The 25,510-nt window shown below is 47.3% G+C and overlaps 1 protein-coding gene across 2 annotated transcripts in view; it reads right to left on the bottom strand.

Moving 5' to 3' along the window:
- USP48 (ubiquitin specific peptidase 48) overlaps nucleotides 1-25,510 on the bottom strand; it is a 774,242-nt gene that overhangs the window by 8,194 nt on the left and 740,538 nt on the right. For both annotated transcript variants that reach the window (XM_069240019.1, XM_069240020.1), the window contains exon 26: nucleotides 19,478-19,504. In XM_069240019.1, coding sequence (XP_069096120.1) covers nucleotides 19,478-19,504 — 27 coding nt within the window. The remainder of the gene's footprint in view (nucleotides 1-19,477; nucleotides 19,505-25,510) is intronic.

Raw genomic sequence — 25,510 nt, 5'->3', positions numbered from 1 at the left:
GGGAGGAAGAATTCCCTTCAAACTATCTGCAAATCACCCATCTGAAGTAATGGATTGCCAGTGGAGCAGGTGATGGTGAATCCTGATGCCAACCTGCCCATGGTGTGGGGAGGAAGACTGGGAGGGTTTAGAGGCTGCTGCAGAGGGGAGGGGGGTGGAGTGACCAGACTGCTGGCTATCTGACCCGCAAGGTCAGTATCCTGAGCCTTCGGCCAAGCACAGACTGGGCAGCATTCACAGCACGGTGTCCGGAAGAAATTTGAGCAGTTGGTAACTCCTTCCGTAGCCAAGAAAGGGGCGAAAGGCAGGCTAAGGGGAAAGAGGGGCTACTGCAAGGCCCAAGGACCCGGCCGTAGCACAAGAATTCTTGAAGTGCTCGAGCACCATGTCTGTCTTGTTTCTGAAGAGTTGGAACCTATCCATAGAAGGGCATGTGCATCAAAGAAGCCTGGAGATCCCCCGAAAAGTCAGATATCCTCAGCCAGGTGTGGTGCCTCAGGGCCACTGTTGTGGAAACCGCTCTGCCTAGTGAGTCGGTTGTGTCAAGTCTGCAACAAATTGTGAACTTTGTTGCATCTTTCCCATCGGCAACAGTCTGAGAGAGTACAACCGGGCCTTCTTTGGGACCTGTGGCAGCACTTGGGCAACTGTATCCCACAGCGTGCGGAAATTATACCCCAAAAGGCATTCAGTGTTCACTGACTGCAATGCAAGGCTGGAGGAAGAAAACATCTTCTTCCCAAAAGAATCCAACCTTTTGGATTCCCTATCCAGAGGAGAAGTAGGGAATGTGCCTTGGGAGGTGGAGGCTTGGAACATCAAGCTCTAAGGGGTGGGGTGCTGCATCAGGAAACTTGGTTGCAGGGTGATGGTGGCGGGCAATCGTCCTGTTCACAGGAGCCCCTGTGCTGGGTCTGGACCCGGTACCCAGTAGGACATCAAGGAGAGCATCTTTGAATGAGAGCAGGGGTTCTGAAAAGGAAGCTCCTGGTTGCAGCACCTCTTTCAAGAGATTAGCCTTGATGGCTACCGAGGGTAGCTGAAGGTCCAGGACCTCAGCCACCCTCCTCACCACCAATACATATGAAGCTCACTCCTCTGTAGCAACAGCAGGGGGAGAAAGCATGCCAGTATCTGAAGATGTGTCCAGTCTGCTGGCTTCACCAAAGTCCTCACGCCAGTCCATTTCACTTACACAGGGCTGGTACTGTAAAGTGTCCAGCGACCCCTTCAATTCTTCCCCGAGGTCCAGCCCAGTAAAATAGGGCTTAGAATCCAACTGATGAGGCAAAGCTCCTGCCAGGGCCGAAGTCAGGCACCCGTTCGGCTCCATGTCGGAGTGGGGGATTACAATGGGGATGGTGCAGCCGGGTGTGTTTGCATCGTGACCGGTGCCAGAGAAGATTGAGGTGGTACGACCGGGGCCCATCTGATCAAGGAATGGACCCCTTGGAGCCTCTTGGTGCGCAGCCGGACCCACCGGCATGGAACCGGAGGTGGCCCCCTGAAATCCTACGAGGCCAAAGGTACTGCATTAGGGTGGGACTGACCAAAAATTAGGGGCAGGGCCTCATAGAACTCTTTAATTTGGGCTGGGGTTGCTCGGCTCCCAAAAATTTAGGAAGGTGCGGAGTCGGCCCAGACACAGGTTCTGTAGAAGGAGGCCTCAAATGACGACGCTCCTTAGTTGCGTCAGCCAACGGACAAGAAGAAGAGAAAGAATGCTTCGACTTCTTACTTTTCTTCTTATGCCTCGACTTACCAAATCGCCATGAGGACATCGAATGGGACAACAATGGCTTCAGGACTCAGCAACCTGTCCCAGGACCTTCCTCTCGACCAAGACCTCAACCTGCGTGAAGTTGCGTACCTTCTGGATCCAGTCCAATGCCTGTGGAGCATTCAAAGGTAAGGAATCTGCAGTTAGAAGTCTCTATAAGATGAATTGGCTTATACCAAATTGGCATGAGCTAACTTACTTATAAGTTCCTAGCATATGGTACCCAGGGACTATGTCAGAGGGTCACCCATGGATTTCAGAAATGGCTGTGACACGCTTGGTGTGACAATGCTAAAACATGTCTCCCAGACTGCCACTGCAGACTGGGGGAGCTGTGTGTCACTGCTAGCCCGTCTTTGCCATGTAAAAGAATGGCAAAGCCCAAATCTCCCTTTTTAATACGTTTAAGTCACTTCTATGGCAGGCCTAAAAGCCCTAAGGGCAGGGTGCAACATATTGTAAAGGTATACCATGTATTTGATATGTTCTGACAGTAAAAACGAATGGAAAGGCTTGCCCCCCCCACCCCTAATTTGGCGAGTGCAGGGCTGCACACTGTCTCTTCAGTTGTGCTTACTCCTGAATGGTGCGCTCCAAGGTAACAAACAACTCGCCACACTCAGCCCAACTTGATGCTGAAGTCGAAAGGAATGTAACTTGTTGCATTGAGCAACTTTAACAAAGTAGCCATTAGTCTCTTGTGCCCTTAACGGTTGCACTCGGGGTTTGTCCACAAGACAGCTTTGTGCCCTCCAGGGGGGAGCGTGCAAATGACTCCCAAGAAATGAAACAACATAAGCCTGAATGGGAGAGGGGTGCTACCTCTCTTTTGCAGGAAACCATATTGGCATTAGCCCAAAATGCAAGATTCAAAGAAGAAGCTGCCTTTGAAGTGCAAGTTATCAATCCTTTGAAGAGGGGCCCCCTCTCTTGTCTTGGTAGACAGGCTGGCACTAGGGACAGGGAAGGGAAACAAGTTGCAAAATCGATTTTCCAGGGGTGCATAGCCCCCCTTGGTAGCCACACCTTTGGGTTGGGCTAGGGAGCGCTGTATGCCAAAAGAGGGGTCCTGCCGTCCACCGTCAGAGTGTGAAGTATGGTGGATTCTGTGATAGCCAAATGCCACACTTAGCAGGAAGTGTTATGTTAAGGCATTTTATAGAGTGCAACATACACCCAAAGGTGTCTTGGCGCTAGCTGAATGACCACCCGGACAGAGTCCCTTCGAGATGGCTGAGGATCCTAAGGGTGGGATAGGTCTAAGTAAGTGCTGAACAGCCAGGTTTTCATGGCTTTTCCGAAGGCCAGTAAAGTGAGAACTGATTTGAAAGTGGCAGGGAGAGTATTCCATGCCTTAGTAGCTCCGCGAAAGAAGATTCTGCCAACCCAGGCCAAGCTTTTAAACCTAGAGACAATAACCATAATGCTGCATGCTGACCTAAGTGTCCTTCCTGGTGTGTACCACTTTAGACTCATTTAAAAAAGCAGGACCTTGGTTGTTGCGTTCTTTGTAAGCAATGCATATAGGAAGCCAGTTCAATTTCTTGATGTGTTTGGAAATCAAGTGATGTTTGGAAACATTCAGAAGTAAGTGCGCCTTGGCATTCTACAGTTTTTGTGGTTTCTTTAGTACAGACTGCTGTGAGTAGAGAAAGAGAAAAAGGCCATTGCCGTAATCCAACTTGGACATTACCAATGAGGTAACAACTAGTTTCTGTAGACGTTCAGGAATAAAGGGAAGAATCTTTTTTTAGAGACCTGAGCATAAAAAAAGCTGAGGAGGTTCCCACCTTAACATGATCAGCATAGGACAGTCTGTCATTGATTAGGATTCCAAGGTTGGAGGTTTTGGCTACCTCTGTGGTCCGAAGAGTAATACTTAGGTCCTGCTTGAATTGAGTCTCCAACAGTTTTTAGTCATCCATGTACTGACTGCATGCATGCAGTCGCAAACTCTGGACCCTACTTTGGTATCTTCACGGGCAAAGGAAACAACAACTTGTGTGTCGTCTGTGTAAAATGTAAGTGAAAAGCCAAATGATAGGATATTAAGATGGCCAGTGAGGTGACTTGGACATGGAAAAGGGTTGGACTATGCGAGGATCCCTGAGGGACACTGCAAAGAATTGAAAAGGATGGTGAAACAAATTCACCAAGACTAATCTCATATTGGCTATCAGGGAGGAAAGACTTCAACAACTCCCACGCTGCACCAATAAACCCTATGCCAGCAAGGTGCTTGAGTAACAGCCCATGGTTGACCGAATCGAAGGCTATTGACCGATCGAGCAGGATAAGAGCAGCTCTCCCCCATCAAGGGACATTTTGATCTCAGTAGTCTTGATCAGTGCAGTCTCTGTACTGTGTCTGCTGCAGGACCTCGTCAAGAATATTGTAGGTATCAATAAACTCTACAAGTTGCCTATTGATAATCGTTTCCACAATTTTAGCTGAAAAGGATAGACAAGATATAGGACATTAGCTGTGTGGGTCCTTAGGGTCCAGGTTAGGTTTCTGTATAAGAGGAAGTGCAGAGGCTTTCTTCCAGGAAGCTGGGAAAGATCCAAGTTTGAACATGGTCAGAAAAATCTTCGAAAGTACAGGAACAATGGTCTCCACTGTGAGCTTTGCCACTCTTGGGGACAGGGGTCAAGCGGGGACCAAAATTTAATAGTAGAGGTGAGTCTCATCACTTTCTCTAAGTGGTCTTCAGGAGGGAGGGAACCTGGTAGCCCATTGGCCATCAACCACATACTACCCCCAAGATATTTGCTGGAGCATAAAATGGGTTCCCTGGCACCCACAAACAAGATCTTGACTGACGTGAGAAGAGGACTGAAGAAGGACTTCCCTGTTACACAAAGGACCTGGTGAGGGAGGCTGCATCAATATGGACTCCACCTGCTGAGCTTGGTGGCTAGCAAAGGAGAAGGGACTGGGGACCTGTTCATGGATAAGTGGTTTCTGGAGCCCAGCAGAAGCAAGAGAACTCCTGCATGCAGCACAGAGCCACAACAGCTGAAGAAACCTCCTAGGGCAAGTTGGTAGGCCAGAATCTTCACACCACCTCCAACCGCTGCTGTGGAGCACCAGATACCAGGACCAGATGCTCAAAGTTGCGCCCAAATCCGCTGACCTGGGAGACTTGCTGATGAGTAACTTCGTTTCTCAGAAGACTAGTTTTTGTCCGGGGAAGGATCTGGCTCTGGCCGTGATACCGGGCGACTGGTAGCCCAATGGTGACTGGACTTCTACCAGCGCTTAGAGGACCTTGAGTGATGTTGACCCAGTGGCCAAGACCGCCTAACCCCCTCTGTGGACTGAGGAGTAGCCCCAGGAAGACCCCCAATTACTGCATTGCATGTTCAGCATCCTTTATCCCTTGCATCAAGACCAGTTCCTTAGGAACCTATAGCAAAGGGATAAAAGGGCCTTCAACTGACTGAAGACTTCTTCCCTGATTGAGGCAACTGTTCCTGTGGACCGTTTTGTTCCCCCTGACTGGCTCCCTGTCAGAGTTGATTGCCCAAAGTAACTCTAACTGACAGCAATACAACTAGCCAACGTTTTTCCTCAAAACGTTTCTAATTGTCAAAGTCACTGAATTTGTCAATGCTTGTTCGCAGTTAAGTGAAAAAGTGCATATTTATAATACCTTGTAAAATTGGTATCTCTGGAACACCTGGTGGATCTTTTTTGTTTTGGTGTCTAAAAATACATAAAAATATAGTCTATTTTTATAAACTGGTGTTGTTTATCTTGAGTGTCCCATGAATTTCTTCTTCAATTGTTTTGGTGCTGTTTAAATGCTCAACAATTGTTCCTTTATGTAAGCCTGACTACTTAGAGCCACAGCTACCCAGGGTTGAGCCAAAAGTTTCACAAACAAAACCTACTGGTCCTAAAGGGCTTGGTAAGTGTATTACACGCTGATTTTGCACAACCAAACCACAGAATACACCTAATTTCCTCACAGCTGCCAATTACCACGATCAGGTTGGCCATATGGGCATTATGCAATGGACCTCAGCACTAGGTCAGCTGTAGACCACTTTTTCCTCCATTCATCAGCATCTATAAATCACATCTGCAGGTGAAAGCATCTGAAGCCTACAAATATCTGATTGCTGGAAGTAAATAAACAACAGATAACTGAAGCCCTCTATATAATTAACGACCTGATGAACGTCAATTAACATGGGTAGTTTTTTTGCCTACTTTAGTTTCTTGTGTGTGACAAGTCATTCCTTCTAACAAAGAAGTTACTTATCTTTGTTAACAATTTTTCTGGTGGATACTCTAACCGCAGATTCCTCATCTTGTGAATACGCCCCAGGCATCAGACTGGATCTGGAAACAATAAAAGCAGTACTCCTGTATGCCAGCAGGAGGCATTATGCAGCTCTGGGCAGATGTTGTTCTGAACTGCCAACCATCCCAGCTTATATCAGCGGCTTACGAAGCTGTCTGCACCCTCAGACGCAGAGCCCACTGGCAGATTGAGATGACCAGTGTGCATGTCTCTAGACTTGGGACCATTTTAGAAGAAAAAAGAGTCCAGTTCACAGAACGGGAGGTGGGATGGTCTGTGAGGAACAAGCAGTCATATGGAGTATCTTCTAGAGAGATAGTTACCGAAGGTACACTACTTGTTCTTCTAATGGATACTTCTAAACACAGTTTAATCTGCCTATGAAGAGATACCATAACAGAACCTATCAATGTAGGGTGGGGGAGAGGGGGGAGTCTGAGAACTGGCAGACACAAAAGTGTTGCAAGACCAAGCAGGCAAAATGACTCTCTTGACAGACCTGACTGTTGAGATAGTATTGCTTTGTGGACATATGTAGCAATGCCCATATACCAGCCTGATAAATGTCCAGGACATGCATTTTGCATGCTAATACAGTGATAGCATCTTTGGCCCTAGTACAGTGAGCATGCAAGCCTTCTAGCGGCTGTTTTTTCAAACGTGCTTTGCAGACCTTTATACAGAGAACAATCCATCGGGGGTAGTCTGTTTTTGCACTGTCTTACACTTCTTTGTTGCAGAAACCCTTCAAACAGTTGATTGTCCACTCAATGTTCCTTGGTCCAATCGATATAAAAGCTTACTGCCCTCTTCGGTTTCAAAAGATGAAGTCTCTCTTCCCCCATGGAGGGATGAGGTAGAGCAAAGGAGGCCAGAGGTGAAAGCCTGCCCGACATGGAAAGGAGTGAACACTTTTGGGAAAAGGAAACTCTGATCCATAACACTAATCTCTGGGAAGAAAGAGGTATAGGTTGGGTTGACAGAAAGAATATGCAGTTCACGTCAATGTCTACCCAATGTTTTGGCAGTGAGAAGGACTGTCTTCGGCATTAGAAATCTCAAAGGGCAACTGTGCAGCGGCTCAAAAGGGCAGCAAATCAATAAAGTAAGGACTAAGGTTCAGGGCCCACTGATGTATCACTAAAGGTTTTGGCAGAAACAAGTGTTGTAACCTTTCAAAAATCTCATTACAACAGGTGATTGCAATAACGAAGGTTGATCTAGCAACCACAAATACGCCTGAACAACCAGTAAGTATCCCTTAACAGTGCCAAAAGGAAGTTCTTGCTTGGCACGCAAGAGGACAAAAAAACTTTTCTTGTAATGGGTAAGGTACTGCACCAATCCACAGACCGGCCTACATTGATTTTCTGGAGGAATGCCTTGCTGCCAAGATTAGTTCAATGACGACAGGAGGTAGGTAAAAGGTCAACTGGCACTGCAGAATCGCCAAGCATGGAGAAACAAAGAATGCTGGACCTGGTGCATTACTCTGCCCTGCTGCTGCAACAGAATACCCTCACGCATAGGATTTTAGGAACCACACTCCCCTGGCCAAATCCAGTTTCGCTAGGATGACTTGTGCCGTGTTGTTCCTGATCCTCTTTAGAAACTGGGGCATGAGAGGCTGTGGCGGGTAGGCATACAGGAGTCACAAACTCTACTCTAAACAGAAGGAGTCTCCAAGAGGGAGCCAATATGCAGAAGTGCTGAGATTGCAGGTTCTTGGCAGTGGTGAAGACACCGAGCCTTCACTGGAAGATGTCCTGTGCCACCTCTGGGTGTAGCTGCTATTTGTGATGCGGCCCAAGTGATTACCAGTGGCTGAGATTATTTCCAGAATTCCATCCAACAGTGTTTTGTGTACTTACTGTGTCACCATAAATAGGACAGGTTTGCCCAGACGTGGATGCTGTGCATATGTCACTGGAAGCATGCTGGACCTAGCTGATAAGCCTATTGCTATGGAGATACCGGTCCTGAGTTGCTTGCGTTCCAGGTCAGGGAGGACCTGACTTGACAGTTTGGGTTGGAATGTTTCCTATTAGAGCAGTGTCAAGACTGACTTGCATATACTGAATTCACACTGAGGTGGCATGGTGTGCAAAATAACGATGAATTGGAATGCAGCCTGAGAGATACCAGTGGCTGAGAGTATTTAAAGCATTCTATCCATTACTGTATATTTTTTAATGTGATTATTAGCATTTCAACATCATACAATTCCACATCTTAGGAAACATTACCGATAAGCACACCCTCAGCAAGTAACCTGTGGAATTCAAAACATTGCATAAACCACATGAAACAGATCATAAAATGTTAACCAACAATGTAGCAATGAGAACGCCTCCCCCCACCCCTTCCCGGGGCTTGGCTCATTGTGTATGTCATCATTTAAATAACTCCAATATCAAATAGTATCCGCAGCGGTTTGTCAAGACTGCGTGAGTTCAGGTACTGATACCAATGCATGACAACTTGACTGGGTCGTCCCTCTCTCCCCCTTGAGGTCAGCAACACAATGCTTATATGGAGTCCCCATTTCTGTTACCTGTTGCTGCCACAGGGCCAGTGTGTTTGCCACCAGTATGGTCATGAATCATGGCCCCCCATGCCAGCAGATCATCTGCTAGTTTAGCATCCTGTCTGACTCTTTTCATGTGAGCCTCTTCCGCAGAAGTCCACTCTGTCATATTGCATAACCAGTCAGTCGTCAAAGGGGGGTGTTGGGCTAAGCAATCTAATGGGTATCTGTCTTTTGGCCAGGGTTGAAACAAGAAGTGTGAATTTCTGGCTTGGCATCCTAATTTTTGTTTCTGGGAACAACTTTAGCAGGTATTGTTTCAGTTCCCGGGGTTGCAGTCATTCGGTGTCCCTATTTAGTGTCCCAAGATCGTGTCCCAGAAGCCTACAATGAAAGGACAGTTCCATACCATATGGAGGAAGTCTGCCAGTGTATATCTGCAGCGTTGGCCCTCTGTGTTTCTAGTAGGGTATATTAAGTGTAGATGTTTGGGTGAAAGGTGTGTAATGTGAACTATGTTGTATTGAGTGAGTTTAAAGCGCGCATTGGCAGAGACCTCTGGCACCCGTCCAGGAATCCTAGTCCATTCTGCAGCTGTTACAGGAAGCTTATTCAGCCTCTGCCATGCACCCTCCACTTTAAGGGGAGACCTGGGCTTGTTCCCCTGCTTAGTGCCACTGTTTGTATACTTATTAGTTATCTGCTAAGCACCTCCGGTTGAGTTAATTTGCCCCCGACTTTAAAGATCATGCTAAGTGATTTACCACCAGAGAAATTATTTTGGCGTTTCAAACACTTCCAGAGGTGCAGAGTTTCCTGATACATGGTCCAAGAATCCACGCTGCCCTGTCTGTTATTGTACCACATGGAGGTGGTGTTGTGTGTGACCAGCTGTTTTCTGATGGAAGGTGGGAAGACCTTCAACAGTCAGCAAATCACCCTCAAATCCAACTGATTGATGTGAAGCTGTCTCTCGGACAGAGACCAGAGCAGAGGCCTCTGTTCTCCACCCGTTCTAGATGGTTTCCCCAACCAAGTAATGAAGCATCTGTGACCACCAACAGCTCTGGGTGGGGTGAGGAGAGGGGCTTGCCACAGATTCAACTGCTGTCCAGTAGCCACCTCTGCAGATCCTTTGCAGTCGCCTCCAAAATATGGATATGATCCACCAAAACCCCCTGATACTGGTATTTGAGGTCCTCAAAGCCATCTGCACTGAGATCCAGGACCAAAACTGAAACATCAGCTGAAAGTCCTGGACTTTCTGCTCTGGGGAGGGGGAAGGTGGGTGCGGTGGGAGTGCCAATGGAGAAGCACAAGACTGCATCTTATCCAGGATGGCTCTGATGAACAGAAACATTGTGAAGGAGTCAGGTGTGACTTTGGCATGTTGCTAGAGAACGAAGTTAGGAAGTTTGCTGTTGTCTGGTGGTGGCTGAGGACTGCCGGGGTGATCCCACCTTGGAAAGCCAGTCATCAAGGTAGGTGAAGACTAGTACCTGCAACCTCTGAAAGTGTGCTGCAACCACTACCACCAGCTGCTCCTGAGGGCCAGCAGGAGAGGGATATTGAAATAAAGATCTGCAGATCTAAGATAGGATGAAGGCCTTTGTCCTTCTTTGGCACAACGAAGTAATGAAAGGAACATCCGGTTCTTACTTCGGAGGCTGGGATCCTCTCTATTGTTACTTTGGCTTAAAGGGCCTGCAGTCCTTGCTGCAAGATGGTCGGTCAGGTGCTCTCATGGTGATGGAAGGTGTGGCGGATAGAGAGAAATGGGAGGACGTAGCCGAGATGAACAATTTGGAGGACGCACTTGTCTGAAGTAATCGATTATCTAATCTATGGCCTCTGGTCTGATTGATGTAAAAACGGATGGCCCTCTTAGGATCAAGGAGGTGGAGGCGCTCCTCTTCCTTGGATGGATGAGGCAGTGCGTAGACAGATGGCAAAGTAATGGATTGCTCTATGTGGAAGAGCCTGACTACTTCTGGCAAAAAAATGCTTTTTACCAGAGGACCCATTTGTCTGGAAAGAAAAATGTGTAAGGTTGCATGAGTTCACTCACTCGTCAAGCCGAGGATAGTGATGGGGAACAAAGTCTCAGAAGGTGTGCATCGGTTCAAAAGGTGTACACATCAGGTAGGTGAGAACCAAATTAAGGTACCACTGTGGATCACAAAAGGTGTTGGCAGGAATATGTGCATTTACCCCTCAATAAGAGTTTCACATTCAGTGATCTGAAAGGGAATGACTGATTGGGCAACTGCAGGAAGTCTGAAAGACAACCCTTAACTGTCACCACAGCAAGGCCTTGCTGGGCAAGAGAGACAGACAGCAACACTTTAAAATGTCAGAAAACCTGATTAAAAAGGCTGGTTGTAAATGGAATAACATCAAACAAACTTCTTCCAGAGTCCTGCACATGCAGTTTTGGTTGAAGTGCCCTTGGCTGCCTGATGACACTAACCACTTCGGGAGAAAGATCTTAAGTCATCAAATGTCGCTGGTCAATCTCCACTCATGGAGGTGCAGGTTGTGCAGACTTGGGTGCGGGAACTGGACCTGCTGCAGCGACAGGTCTTTTCCAGATTGGCAGCCGAATCAAAGACATATGGTCATGGTCAGTAGTTCTGGGTACCACAGTTTCCTCGCCCAGTACAGAGGCACTAGGATGACTTGGGCTTAGTCCTTCTTGATCTTTTTCAATAATCTGGGCTGGAGAGGTAGGGATGGAAAGGGGAACAGGAGTTCAAAGCCCTAGTCCAGGCTGAAGAATTTTCCGAGGGAGAAGCGTCTTGGAAACTCCAGCATTGGAAAGCTTGGACACTGCACATTTTCTAAAGTACCAAATAAATCAAACCAGGGTTCTTGCATTATTGGAAGACACCCTTTTCCACCTCCAGATGTAACTGCCATTCCTGAGTTTGTTCACCCCGGTGTTTAAAGATTCTGCCAGATGCTAGGTGCTCAGGGTGATGCTCTAAATATTCAGTCACTTCCATAGACATCATTGAGGTATGGGAAGGCGGATATGCCCAACCTTTGGAGATAGTCAGCAACCAGCACCATCACCTTGTTGAGCAAGCAGCTCCGGATCTGCAGCGAAAGGCACAGAAAGAAATGGCGCAGATATAGAGGCCCATCATCACATCCGAGGCAGGACAGACATAACAAAGTGCCTCATTGTGCACGAGGGAGTTCCTGTGAAAATATTCTGGATCCAGTCTGGCATCTGAGGAAATTCACAAGGTGAGAAACCTGCACTTAAATATCTCTGTCAGAAGTTAGTACTTCTATCTTATCAAACAATGGCTTTTTTCTTGCTGTGTTCCGGAGAGCTCTTCTCTCACCATACCTCTAGTAGCCATTGTTCAATTTTCTTGTTTGAATCTTTACAACTATGTGGATAACAGACAGTTATGATTCAAACTAATCTCCAACCCCAAGGATGCCTCCTCCCTCAGAAATACCTCCTTGCCATTCATCACTAGATAAGCCAGCACTGGCTCAAACTCAATATGGAAAAATTGAAATTCTCATCTCTGGCTCAGATCCACCAATGTGACAACCTTCATTTTGGCCTACTACATTTGATCTCATTCCACCCCTTCCAACTTGACTTTGTGTTGCAATTAGACTGCCAAATATCACCTACTGCATCTTGCTGCACTTTTAATTTTCACCAACTCCCCCTGATTCAGACCTATATAACATTGGAGAGCAGACACATGACAATATCAGCAATTACAGGATCTATACTGGATTATTCTAACAGTCCTTATCTGAACATAAAATCATCCCTTCTTTACAGTCTTAAAGCTTTTCAAAATCAAGAAGCTAGACTTGTTGTAGGAGCCCCTAGTTTAAGTCGCACAACCTCAATTTGGAAACCTCTACATTGCTCCCAATTCAACAACAAATTATTTTTAAAACTCTCTGTAGTTCAACGTTTTCTCCCTAGTAAGACTCCAGTTTCCATTTCCAACTGTGCTCAGAGATTCCATAGAGAATTCTTTGATCTTCATAATTCTTCAGATTTCTAGATATTGAAAAGACCTTTTACCATATTTGACCCTTTTTGTTTTTTTTGGAACAAGAACCTCTGTTCTGCTCTTACCACTTTACCTTCAAGAAAGGCGCTGAAGAACAAGTTACTTACCTACGGTAACGCATTTTCTGGTAGAGATGCTATCTAGCTGCAGAATCCTTCCCTTTGAATTCCCTGGCGTCAGCTTCGAATCTGGAATCTAATTTAATGAGCAATATCCTGCACGCGCCGTCAGAAGATGTTGTTCGGATCTGTGTGCGTCGTCCAGCTCCGTGTGGCTTCGTCAGTGTTGTTGAAGCCATCTGTGACGTCACGGTTGCCTATAAAGGCACCACCTCGGCGCGCGTACGTCAGTTCTTTTATCCACAACACTTCACCCCAGAAGCGCACTCATGAATAGAATCAACATTTTGTCTGTGCAAAACTAGGGCCCTAAAAGGGATAAACCCTAACCCTACTAAACCTATCCACAGAGTGCGGAGGCATGGGTGGGTGTTAGGAATCTGCATCTAGATAGAGTCTCTAGTAGGTAATGCGTTACTGAAGGTAAGTAACTTGTACATCTGCTGAGATTTTTAGCTGCAGATTTCTTACCTTTGAATAGATACGCAAGCCATATCCTCCTGGCGGTGAGCCAGGGATATTTCTCCTTACAGTAAAAAGTCCTGTAGGACTGAATGGGCAAAGTGCCCATCTCTTCGTACCAGACTGTCCGGGCAGTAATGCTTTGTAAACGTGTGCAAAGATGCCCACAATGCTGCATGACAAATCTCGAGGACTGGAACGCCTTGGGCTTACGCAGTGGTAGCAGCTTTGCCCCTAGCAAAATTAGCCCGCCGAAGGCTGCTTCTTGGCCAATGCGTAGCAGATCTTGATGCAGAGAATGATCCAGTGCGGAATGGTTCGCTTCTGCACTGTCCAATTCTTTGCTCCAACGTACCCCACAAAGAGTTGGTCATCCACCCGGAACTCTTCTGTGCGGTCAAGGTAGAACGACAATGCTCTTTTTGGGTCCAGTCGGTGGAATCGCTCCTCTTCCTTAGAGGGATGCGGTGGAGCAAATAAGGTGTTTGATGTTCTAACCCAGATGAAACGAGGTCAACACCTTGGGGAGGAAAGCGACACGAGTTCTGAGAACCACCTTGTCTGGATTGATACTGAGATACAGTGGCTTTGATGACAAAGCTTGCATCTCACTCACCCTCCTGGCAGATGTTATTGCCACTAAGAAGGCTGTCTTGATGGTGAGCAGCCGAAGGGGACAGTTGTGCAAAGGCTCGAAGGGAGTACACATCAGAAATGTGAGGACTAGATTTAAACCACACTGGGGCATAACAAAAGGCGTAGAGGGAAACATAAGTACAAGCCCTTTGAGGAATCTATGTACAATGGGGGATTTAAACAGAGAAGGTTGATCAGGCAGCCAACGAAATGCCAATAAGGCAGAAAGATAGCCATGAGAGTACCCAAGGCAGAACCCTGCTAGGCAAGGGAATGAATGAAGAGAAAAATATCAGAAAGAGAAGCAGAAAGAGGATGAATTGACGTTTCTGTACAATAATATACAAAGCGTTTCCAACGGCAGGCGTGTACCGTTTTAGTGGAGGGACCTCAGGCTGCCAAAATAACTTTACAGACTTCAGGAATAAGGTCAAAAGCCATCAACTGCCGTCGCGCAATCTCCACGCATGAAGGCACAGAGCTGACAGGTTCGGGTGGAGAACCCCTCCGCTGATGCTGAGACAGAAGATCCTCCCGAAGGGGCACCCTGATCGGAGGACTGATGCTCATTTTGAGTAACTCGGGATACCAGACTCTCCGTGCCCAATCCAGAGCCACTAGGTTGACTTGGGCCTGGTCGTTCTTGATCTTCTTGAGAACTCTGGGCAGAAGTGGTATGGGAGGAAAAGCGTAGAGGAGGCCTGAACTCCACTTGCGGCGAAAAGCGTTGCCAAGCGATTGCCGCCTTGGAAACTCCAAAGAGCAATACCGCTGACATTGCGCATTCTAAGTGGAGGCGAACAGATCTAACCAAGGCTCTCCCCACTGCTGAAAGAGTCTTTGCGCCACCTCTGGATGGGGATATCATTCGTGATCCGCTAGGCATTGACGGCTGAATTTGTCTGCTCTGGGGTTCAAAGAACCTGCCAGGTGCTGAACCACCAGGGTTATGCCCTGCTTTTCCAACTATGTCCAGAGACGCAAAGCCTCTTGAAAAAGGGTCCCTGACCCCAAACTGCCCTGTTTGTTGCAGTACCACATTGTGGTGGTGTTGTCTGTGAACACCTGCGCTATCTTCCCCTTTCACAACAAGAAGAAATGCTTTCAATACCAGTCGGATCACCCGGAGCTCCAGCAAGTTGATATCTAGTCCTGATTCCGCTGAAGACCAGAGCTCTCTGATTTCCACTCTCCCAGATGGCCAGCCCATCCCAGAAGTGACGCATCTATCACTACTGTGAGATTTGCCTGGGGAAGGGAGAGGATTCTGCCTCTGAACCAATCGCAGTTCACTGACCACCACTGCAGGTCTTTTGCAGTTCCCTCCGAGATCCGAACCGAGACAGTAAGATTTCCCTAATGCTGCGCCCACTGGAACTTCAGGTCCCACTGCAGAGCCCTCATATGCCATCTGGCATGTTTGACTAACAGGATGCATGAAGCCATGAGTCCCAACAGCCTCAGAGTCTGTCTTACCAAAATCCATGACAGAGGCCGAAACATCGGTATCATAACCTGAATATCCTGGACTCACTGCTCAGGAGGATAAACCCGAAACTGCACTGTATCCAGAACAGCTCTGATGAAATGGAGCTTCTGAGAGGTAGTCAGGTGTGGCTTTGGCACGTTTATAGTGAACCCCAGCAAATGCAGGAGGTCTGCCGTAGTCTGAAGGTGGGTGACGAGAGCCTGGGGCATAGGAGCCTTCAACAGCCAGTCGTTGAGGTAGGGGGAAAACTGAAATCCCTAACCTGCATAGATGAGCTGCCAACACCGCCATCACCTTGGAGAACACCCGAGGGGCACTGGTAAGACCGAAGGAGAGCACGGTAAACTGAAAGTGCTCGTGGCCCACCCTGAACCGCAAGTAACGCCTGTGGGCGGGCAGGATGGGATGTGAAAATACGCATCCTGCAAATCCAATGCTACCATCTAGTCTCCTTGGTCTAGGGCAGACAAGACCTGCGCAAAAGTGAGCATCTTGAATTTCTCCTTTCTGAGGAAGAGATTGACGTCCCTTAAATGCAAGATAGAGTGAAGACCCATGTTTTTCTTTGGAATCAGAAAGTAGCTTGAATAACAACCAATGCCTACTTCTGACATCTGGACCCTTTCTATGGCTCCCCTGCCCAAAAGAGTCATAACTTCCTCACGGAGCAAGAATAAATGATCCTCTATCAGCCGTTTTTTCAAAGGAGGGATAGAGGGAGGGAAAGACTGGAAGGGGAGGGAATAGCCCTTCTGTATGATCTGCAAGACCCATTTGTCTGATGTTTTGGACTGCCAGTGAGGGAGATGAAATCAAATCCTCCCTCCAACTGGACGAGCATGGTATTGCAGAACCACACTAGGAGGTCTTGGGTGTTGCGGAAGAGGGTGGCTGAGTGGTGGCCGACCTCTGGCTAGACCATCTGGGTCTGAAGGTACCATAACCTCGTCCTTGCACTGGATGCTGTGAAGCTGGAGGACGGTGGCTGACCTGTGGTTGGTGGGGTACCATGCCCCTCCCCAAGCCTGGAAAAGGGCGAACGGGTGCTGAGAGACCCAAGGATCTGGCAGCGGCTCAAGAGTCCTTGAACTGCTCAAGCGCCAAGTCTGCTTTCTCTCCACAAAGGTGAAACTGGCGCCGGTCCGGATCCGACATCGGATCCTGGGGTCCCCAACAGCACTGAGGCCGAAGCTGCCGGTGTTGAATCCGATGGGGCCCCTGCTGTCCCTGCGGGGTCCGAGGAACCACCTGCAGAGGTAGCCCACCCAAAAACAAGGTGCAAGGCTTCGTAGAAGTCTTTAATTTGAGCGGGGTCGCTCTGGCTCCTGGATAAGGGGGGAGATGCTAAGTCGGCCCTGGCAACGGCTCCGCGGAGCCATGTTCATAACATCAACGTTCCCATGATGCCTAGTCTGCAGACGGGCGTGGCGAAGTCAAGGTCCGCTTGGACTTCTTCTTCTTGTGCCTCTTCCCTGAAGGCCTTGAGTGGGTAGAAGAGGACTTGGGGCTCCTGGAGCGGTCCCGCGACCTCCTCCTTGAGCGGGACAGTGACCGCCGAGGAGTCGCACCGACCGAAGTCGACTGCCAGGGTGCCATGAGCTTTAAAGACCGCTCTCTCAAAGCCTTCTGGGCAATGGCCCGGGGTCCCTGTCGAGGCACCAGAGACATACCTGGTGGGGGTCCGTCACCGACATGGCGCAATGGCAGGCGCCACATGGCTTGAACCCCATCTTCTTGGATGACATCTCCTTGCACAGACGAAAAAATTATTCAACAAAAGGGTCGAAAAAAGGCTTGCCAAAAAGGGCAAAGGATAGCTCGATCCCGGACCTGCGCGGAAAGAAAAGAACTTACGTACGCATGCCGGGGTGGTGCCTTTATAGGCGACAGTGATGTCACAGATGGCTCCAACGATGCTGACGAAGCCACGCGGAGCCGGACGACGCACGTGGATCCGAACGACACCACCCGACGGTGCGCGCAGGGTAATGCTCAGCAAAAACATTCCTAATTCGAAGCCGACCCCAGGGAATTCATAGGGAAGGAATCTGCAGCTAGAAGTCTCTATCAGATAACCTTTCTTTTCTGTTAATGGTGGATTCTGCTTTGACAATGCACTTAACATTCAGAGCCAGGAACCTTTTGGTGACAGGGTAAAACAGCAAAACAATACTTATAGGTGATCAATAATGCTAAGAAAAACATGCATGAAGCAAACAAAGTTGTTTATTGGTGCTTACAAATGCATGTCAATTATCACAACTCATTTATGCTTATTTTATTACACTCAAAAGTGTAACAGCTTAAGCTGGTTTTGCAAGAATTCAATCTTGAAACCTGTACATCATCACATGCAGGTCTTGACAGAGAGTACCTAAGCCACAAGGCTCATCTTGTGACAAGTACCTAGATTCCTGCTGCTAATGAGTGAACCCAATGATCAGTCCTCTCAGAATCAAACCTGTGAATTATACACAATCCTGAGCTATTGTATCAGTATTCCAAATTAAGATTTGCTAGATACACATAGATCCACCACACCATTAACAATTGAGCACAGGCAAATGGGAGTAGAAGCAAGCCCTTTACACTTGTCTCACAAAAATGAAGATCCTGAATGGACTCCACAGTTCTGAAGAGGACGTTGACTTTTACAAACATGTTGTGAAGTAGCAGGGCCAGGAACATTTTTTCTGGTTCACAATCAAAGCCAAAGCTATTCCACTGTATTCAGAACATAACGTGCCCATTATGATAAAAAACTTCTACTGAATTGATGGGGATGTACTTGGAGGGAGGAGGGGGGGTGATACATACTCTTCCCATGAGCCACTGGTATCCTCAGGATGTACGTTCTAAGGGGGTGGGAGGGTGGAAGAATAAGAGTATGTGTGTGTGGAAAGGGGGTTCCAGGTTACCAACTTCCATAAACTACAGATTGCTTTTGCCTTCTTGAATGGAGTTGCGAGGGTACTCCCCTAAGCAGACAGCAGTCGATATTCCCTGCTCTGGATTATGTGCCAGCCCTTGCATTCTGTCCTCATGTTCCTTGGGAATCATTTTCTGGAATACAATAAATAGTTTGGATATCATTTGTGAAGTAGAAGTAGCAAATTTCTCCCCTTAAGAAGTGTTTCCCTCTTTGCCACATTCCCACTCTTTGTTCAGAGACTTGGAAAGAAATATGGACATTTGGCTCAAAAGCAGGGTACCATCATTAACAATGCTCCAGTCTTAAATCGCCTATGCCAGGGAATCAGGGAGGAATGAAATCAACATCCATAGCTAAGGGTTGTGACACATTCAACAAAGTTCCTAGTTCTACTCCAAGTGAAGGAAGAGGGGAGTGGATAAGTTAGCTTGGGCATCAATGGAAGACAGACCCAGACTCCCATCACATACAGTAGAGTATCAAATCTGCTGGACATCAAGGGTGCTTGTCCTGTGGATGGGCACAAACAAAAAGAAACAGTTGGAGTTGCTGGTTAATCAACCATTTACAGCCCACATACAGAGTGCAGTCTTTGCAAGGGTTAAAGGGAAAATGTAAGAAATTTCAGATTGCAATTTGCTTCTGAAGAGGGTGGATTTACTGAGGAGGTGGATCTTCACCCATGAAGTCATAGGATGAGAGACGAGTCAGTAATGGCAATGGAAAGCACCCAACAGTCAGAAAACGTCTATAGAAAGTGTGTCATGCTGCACAATTTACTTGCTTGCCTGCATTTTGAGGTGATCATGCTTGATAATAGAATTCAGAACATGGAGGTCATATAGCTGGATTCTGAGGAGTCCGTTTCGGCTGCACAGTAATGTGTGAGCGACTAGAGAGATACAGGCTTCAATGTTAGTAGGGAAACAATATTTTGCATTTCCATGAAATTCAGGAATGAAGCAAAGCATACAGTCTACCACATTTACTTCACAATGATCAGTTGCTGCTTCTTTAATACAGCAATGAAAACATAGGAAGTTAATTGTGGTGTCCACATTAATAGACATCCATTCTCTCAACCCTGAGAAGAGAAATGTTAAAAAATTGTAATAGGGCCAGTCCTCGAACAAAGCAAAGTAAAGGAAAAAGGAAAAAGACCAACCTTTAAATCCTTCTTCTGGCATACAAACTACAAAGGAAAACAAAATTGAAAGCATTAGTATCACATGCTGACCAACGTATTATCAATATATGTTACTACTTGGGGAATCAGGAAGAGTGTGAATTCTTTATATACACAAGCAGATTAAACGTAGATGGAAGTATACTTGATAACTGATAGCAAACTGACAGCATAGTGATCAAACTGTATTGCAGAATAAAGTTAAAATATACTATCACTGATGAGGTCCAGGCACTTTAACTGAAGATGTACTTCTTAAATTAACAAATTTTTATCATAGAGCAGAAAAGCACAAACATAATAACAGTAATAGACATACAGTAATGGAACAAGACTAAAAGTCACACTATTTGTTTCCTGGTGCAAATGATAATCTTTTTCCTTCCTATATGTCTCTTTACCTAGCCCAAAATAACAAATTCCTTACCTCCAGTAACACTCTTTCTGGTTCGATACTCTATCTAACTGTAGATTCTTCATCTTATGAATATTCTCCAGGCATCAGTTTGGATGCATAAAACTCAAAAGCATGACTGCTGCACACCAGTAGGTGGTGTTGTGAAGCACCACATCAATGTTGTTCCCCTCCGGAAGTGATGAACTGAACCACAGAGAAGCGCCACTCATGCACACTAACGTCAGTTCCTTTCTCCAACTTGTCCACACCATCATACGCAGGGTCCAACAATAAATTGATTAGACAAATGTATATATCTCTATAGTGGGACCATTTTAGATGGGAAAGAGTCTGTTCCATAGAAGGAGAAGAACAGGTGGGGGGACTCTGCAGGGGGAGAGTCGGAGTCGAGGAATCTGCACTTAAAGTAGCCACTAGAAAGAGTGTTACCAAAGATAAGTAACCTAGTCTGTTGGATACTTCTAACTGCAAATTCCTCACCTTGTGAATAAATATCAAAGCAGTACCACTCCAGGTGGGTCTGTGGAGTGACTCAGATTAAAATGTTCTGCAGGACTGGTATGGCATAAGCCCAACCTGACGGACCTGGATGTAAGACAATAGTGCTTCTTGGACAAGCGCATTTATGCACATGTAGCAATCTGACAGATTGCAGGATATCACAGAAGTAGCAGCCTTAGCCTGAGTGAAATAGACCCTTAATCCTTCGGGTAGCAGCTTCTTAGCTAGCCTGCAGCAGATTTTAATGTAGAGAACTATCCATCTAAAGTTGGTTCTTTTCTGCACTGCGTTGCCTTTCTTTGCTTCCAAGAAGCCCACAAAGAGCTGATCATCCACCTGACAGTCTATGGTACGATCAAAATAGATAAACAGTGGGGTCTAAATAATGGAGTCTCGCCTCCTGTTTCAAGGGGTGATCGTCTGTTTGACATGAAAAGGGGTCACTATTTGCAGCAGGAATGCAGGTCGAGTTTGCAGCACCAGTTTGTCTGGCAAAATTGTTGTTCAAGTTTGCTGGACTGAAAGTGCCTGCAGCTCACTTATGCAATGAGCGAACATCGACATAAAAAAAGATTGTTTTCAAGGTCAAATGCACAGTGGGCAATTGTGCATTGGATCAAATGGGGTGCATATCGAAAACATAAGAACCAAATTAAAGTCTCAAAGTGATATCACAAGGGCGTCGGCAAAAACATATGTTGTAAACCTTAAAGAAACCTCATCATAATAGCAGGTGTTCTGAACAAAGAAGGCTGATCTTGCAACTAAAAAGAAAAAAAGTCCACAGAGCTGACAAGTAGCCTTCAACAACATTAACAACTTCAATAAGTCAATCACAGCATTTAAAAAGTGCAGCACCATCGCACCTAAGGGTATCTGGGCGCTGAGGATGCTGAGTCCCCATCATAACGCCACATCTTGAGTCTCCTTCTGAAGTCTGCCAGGGAGGGAGCTGTTCAGAGGTGGAGAGGCAGGCTGGTCTTTGGTGAGTGAGTGGATTAGTTAGTTGTCATTGGCGTAGGAGACTATATCAAATCCATAGGATCTGAGGATGTCTGCAAGTGGGAGGGAGTCATGTAGATGTTGAACAGGTTTGGGCTGAGGAAGGATCCTTCGAGTACTCACAGGTGATGTTCTTCCGTGTAGAAGTGAAGGGAGGAAGACGGATGTGCTGTGTACAGCCTGAGAGAAAAGAGACGACCCACTTAAGGGCGTTTTGTTGAATGCATATGTTGTGGAGTCTGTTGATGAGTGTGGTGGGAGACTGTATCGAACAATGCAGAGAGGTTCAGAAGGATCAGAGCTGCAGACTCTTCTCAGCCGAGGAGGATCCGAATGTCGTCCGTGGAGGCAATCAGTGCAGTCTTGGTGCTATGGTTGGCTCGGAATTCTGATTGTGTGGTGTCGAGAAAGTGGTTTCATTCAAGGTAGTTGGTGAGCTGTTGGTTGATGTCTTTCTCAAGCACTTGAGCCAGGAATGGGAGCAGTGAGATCGGGCTGTAGTTTGAGGTCGTTGGGGTCGGTGGAGTGTTTCTTTAGGAGGGGTCTGACCCCCTGTGTGCTTCCACTCGTCCATGAAGGTTGTTGTGGGGATGGAGGTGTTGAGGATGCAGGATAGTTACGTGCTAATAATGTTGGCTCTGAGGTTGAAAAGCTGGCAGGGGTCGGTGGGTGCTCCAGAGTGGATGGATGACATGATGGCTGCGGTGGTCTCTGTGGTAATCAGGGACCAGGAGATTATTGTGTGGCTGATGTTCGCTGCTTGAGATATGTTATCGAGGCTGGAGGTGGAGGGTTGGGGGTCGAAATTGGTGTATATGGTGGCGATCTTGCTGTGGAAGTAGTCTGAGAGGGGGTCACAGAGCTCCTGGGATGGGTGGATGGTGGTCTCTGTGGCTATCAGGTTAGAGAATTCCTTGATGATTCTGAAGAGGTCTTTTGTGTGGTTGGCTTAGTGGTAGATGTGGGCAGTGATTACTGCACTTTTTGCTGCCTTGAAGTGGTGGTGGTTGTGGATGGGTCCTTGGTCATGTGCCATTGTGTCTCGAGTTGGTGGCAGTCGCGTTTGGAGTTTCTGAGCTTCAGAGTGATTTGGTGATCCAGGTGGAGAAGATTTGGACGGCCTGGTTGAAGTCGAGGTCTACTGTGGGCTCGAGTTGTGCGGTGCCTAGGGCCTGTGCCCTCAGTTACCTTGCCTAGACTTTGGTGGCGAGTGCTGAGGTGCTTGGAGGTGGGGTGCTGGGAACTGGAGATGGAAAAGTGGACGATGATGTGGGTGAAAGTTGTTCTGTCGCTAGAAGTGAAGACGGCATCCAGTATGTGTCTGGCTTTGTGCGTGGGTTTGGTGACCAGTTGGGTGAGGCTGATGCTGCTGAGGTTCTCTATGAGGAAAGTGGAGTTTGTGTTGTTAAGGTGGAAACTGAGATCGCCAAGTAGGACGTAGTGGAGGGAATGAAATGGTGAGGTTGGCGATGGCGTTGCAGAAGGCTGGGCAAGGTGCCGGGGGTCCGTATGTGAGGGTACCTCCATCGTGGTGTTGGCATAGGTCTTTATTTGGAAGTTGAGGTGCTCCGTGAGGGGCGATGGGTCGTCATCGCTGATGGTGCATTCAGTGGTTTCCTTGAAGATGATAGCGATGCCCCGCCATGTTTGTTGGCTGGGGCAAAAATCATGGTCTCCCATCATGATCTCGCTCCTGACTCAGGAGGGAGATTAAATGGAATCAACTGCCGTCATTCAATCTCCATGCACGGTGCAAGACCCTGCCCTGCTGTTGTGACCAAAGAACCTCCTCAAGCGGCAGCTTGATTGGAGGACAGATTTTCATGCTCAGGAGTTTGGCATACAACATTCTCCTTTACCAATGCGGATCCACTAAGATGACTTAGAACTAGTTATTCCTGATTGTTCTCAAAACGTAAGTGTAGGAAGCTGGCTCTGTATATACTATATCAAAATGAGATATAGTGTGTACAGAGTCCAGGGGTTCCCCAGAGGCTTAACAGAGGGTAACGTGGATAATAGTAACACACACACACACACACACACACACACACACACACAATAAATGAAGTACACACTCAATGACTAACTCCAGTCTAATTGTTTTAACATAGCAGAAATATATTTTATTACTTTATATCTGGAACCACAAGATTCAAGTTGCAGGTAAGTACATTTGCAAGTAAGTATCCATATATTTATCAATACCACCCCTTGTTTCAATTTGGCAAGTTATACAGTTTTCAAACAATAGCAAATATCTGTTCTAAAAGTCGACAGTGCAGAAACAGTTATGGGGGGGGGGGGGGGGTACAAAAGTTAGCACAGTTTAAAGGTAAGTACAAGACTTAGAGTTCCTGTCTCAGGGTGTAAGGATGTCCACAGATTGGGGTTCAAGTTAACCCCAAACACCCACCACCAGCAACACGGGGCTGGCTGGGTGCAGAGGTCAAAGTTGAGGCCAATTTAACATGGGCTCCCATGGAGACTGAGGGCATTTGGAATCAGGCCTGCTTGCCGCATCTTCGGAGGGTGGACCTGGGGGGGGGGGGGGGGGGGTTTAGAGCAACACCTGGAGAAGGAGGGTGGGGGGGAGGGGTTGATGGGGGGAACACAGGTCAGCACCAAACACACACCCTCAGCAGCGCAGGGGCCTGCAGGGTGCAAACACAGCATCAGGTTTATACTGCTTTCCTATCGGGGGCTAGAGGGTCACAAAGATGCGGAAGGTGAAGTCCAGGGGGTCACTGCCGCCAAAAGTGGGGCTTTGTCCGGGGTGCGGGCATCTCCACTGTAACAGGAGGCCTGAAACTTTGAGACTCACTGCCAGTTGTTACAGATCCTGCAGGGGGGAGGTGTGAAGTACCTCCACCCAGTGCAGGCTTTGTTTCTGGCCACAGAGAGCGCAAAGGTTCTCACCCCATGTGGTCAGAAACTCATCTGGAAGTGGCAAGCTGGCACAGACTGGTCAGTCCTGCACTAGACGTTTGGCTAAAATATAGGGGCATCTCTAAGATGCCCTCTGGGTGCATTTTTTAATAAATCCAACACTGGCATCAGTGTTGGTTTATTGTGTTGGGAAGTTTGATACCAAACTTTCCAGACTTCAGTGAAGCCATTATGGAGCTGTGGAGTTCGTAATGACAAACTCCCAGCCCGTATACTTTATATACCTACACTGCAGTTACAGTGTCTAAGAATGGACTTAGACACTGTAGGGGCATGCGGCTATACCCTCACCTGTAGTATAGTGCGCCGTGCCTTAGGGCTGTAAGGCCTGCTAGAGGGGTGATTTAACTATACCACAGGCATTGTCGAGTTTGTCTTTTTCTCCCCACCAGCACACCCAAGCTGCAAAGGCAGTGTGCATATGCTCGGTGAGGGGTCCCCCAGGGTTGCATAATACATGCTGCAGCCCTTGGGGACCTTTCCTGGCCACAGGGCTCTTGGTACCAGGGTTACCTTTTACAAGGGACTTACCTGTGTGCCAGAAGTGTGCCAATTGTGGAAAGAATGCTAGGGTTTCTGTGAAAAAACACTGGTGCTGGGATCTGGTTAGCAAGATCCCAGCACAATCTCAGTCAAGTAGACATCAATATCAGACAAAATGTGTGCCTGTGTGTGTGTGTGTGTGTGTGGGTGAGTAACCATGCCAAAATGGGAACTTTCCTACAACAAGGCAAGGGTGGAGCTCTACTCTAGGGTGAATGGTACTTGAGAGGGAGACGTCTTGGGAACTTTAGCATACAAAAGTGATTATACAGTTTGTTCTCAGCGGTGAAGAGACTGAGCCAGGTTCCTCTCCTTTGCTGTAAGATGCCCTACATCATCTTCAAGTGCGACTGCCATTCGTGATCCCCTAAGCCTTGGCAGCCGCCACCCACCCTGGCATTTAGGGATTAAGCAACCATAGAAAAGCCTTAGTGATTCAGACACTTCTAGAGGCACAGAGCTTCTTGGCACAGGGCCCAGGACAGCTCTCTGCCCTGCTTGGTGCAGAACCACATGGCAGTTCTGTCTGTGGGAACCTGCAGCAGTCTCCGTTTGATGGTTGGTAGGGAGGCCTTGAACGCCTAGCACATTGCCAGCAA

Source organism: Pleurodeles waltl, chromosome 6 (genome assembly GCF_031143425.1).
Source record: "Pleurodeles waltl isolate 20211129_DDA chromosome 6, aPleWal1.hap1.20221129, whole genome shotgun sequence".
Classification (NCBI taxonomy): Eukaryota; Metazoa; Chordata; class Amphibia; order Caudata; family Salamandridae; genus Pleurodeles; species Pleurodeles waltl.
The sequence above is the reverse complement of the archived record's forward strand: the minus strand, read 5'-3'. Positions and strand labels throughout refer to the sequence as shown.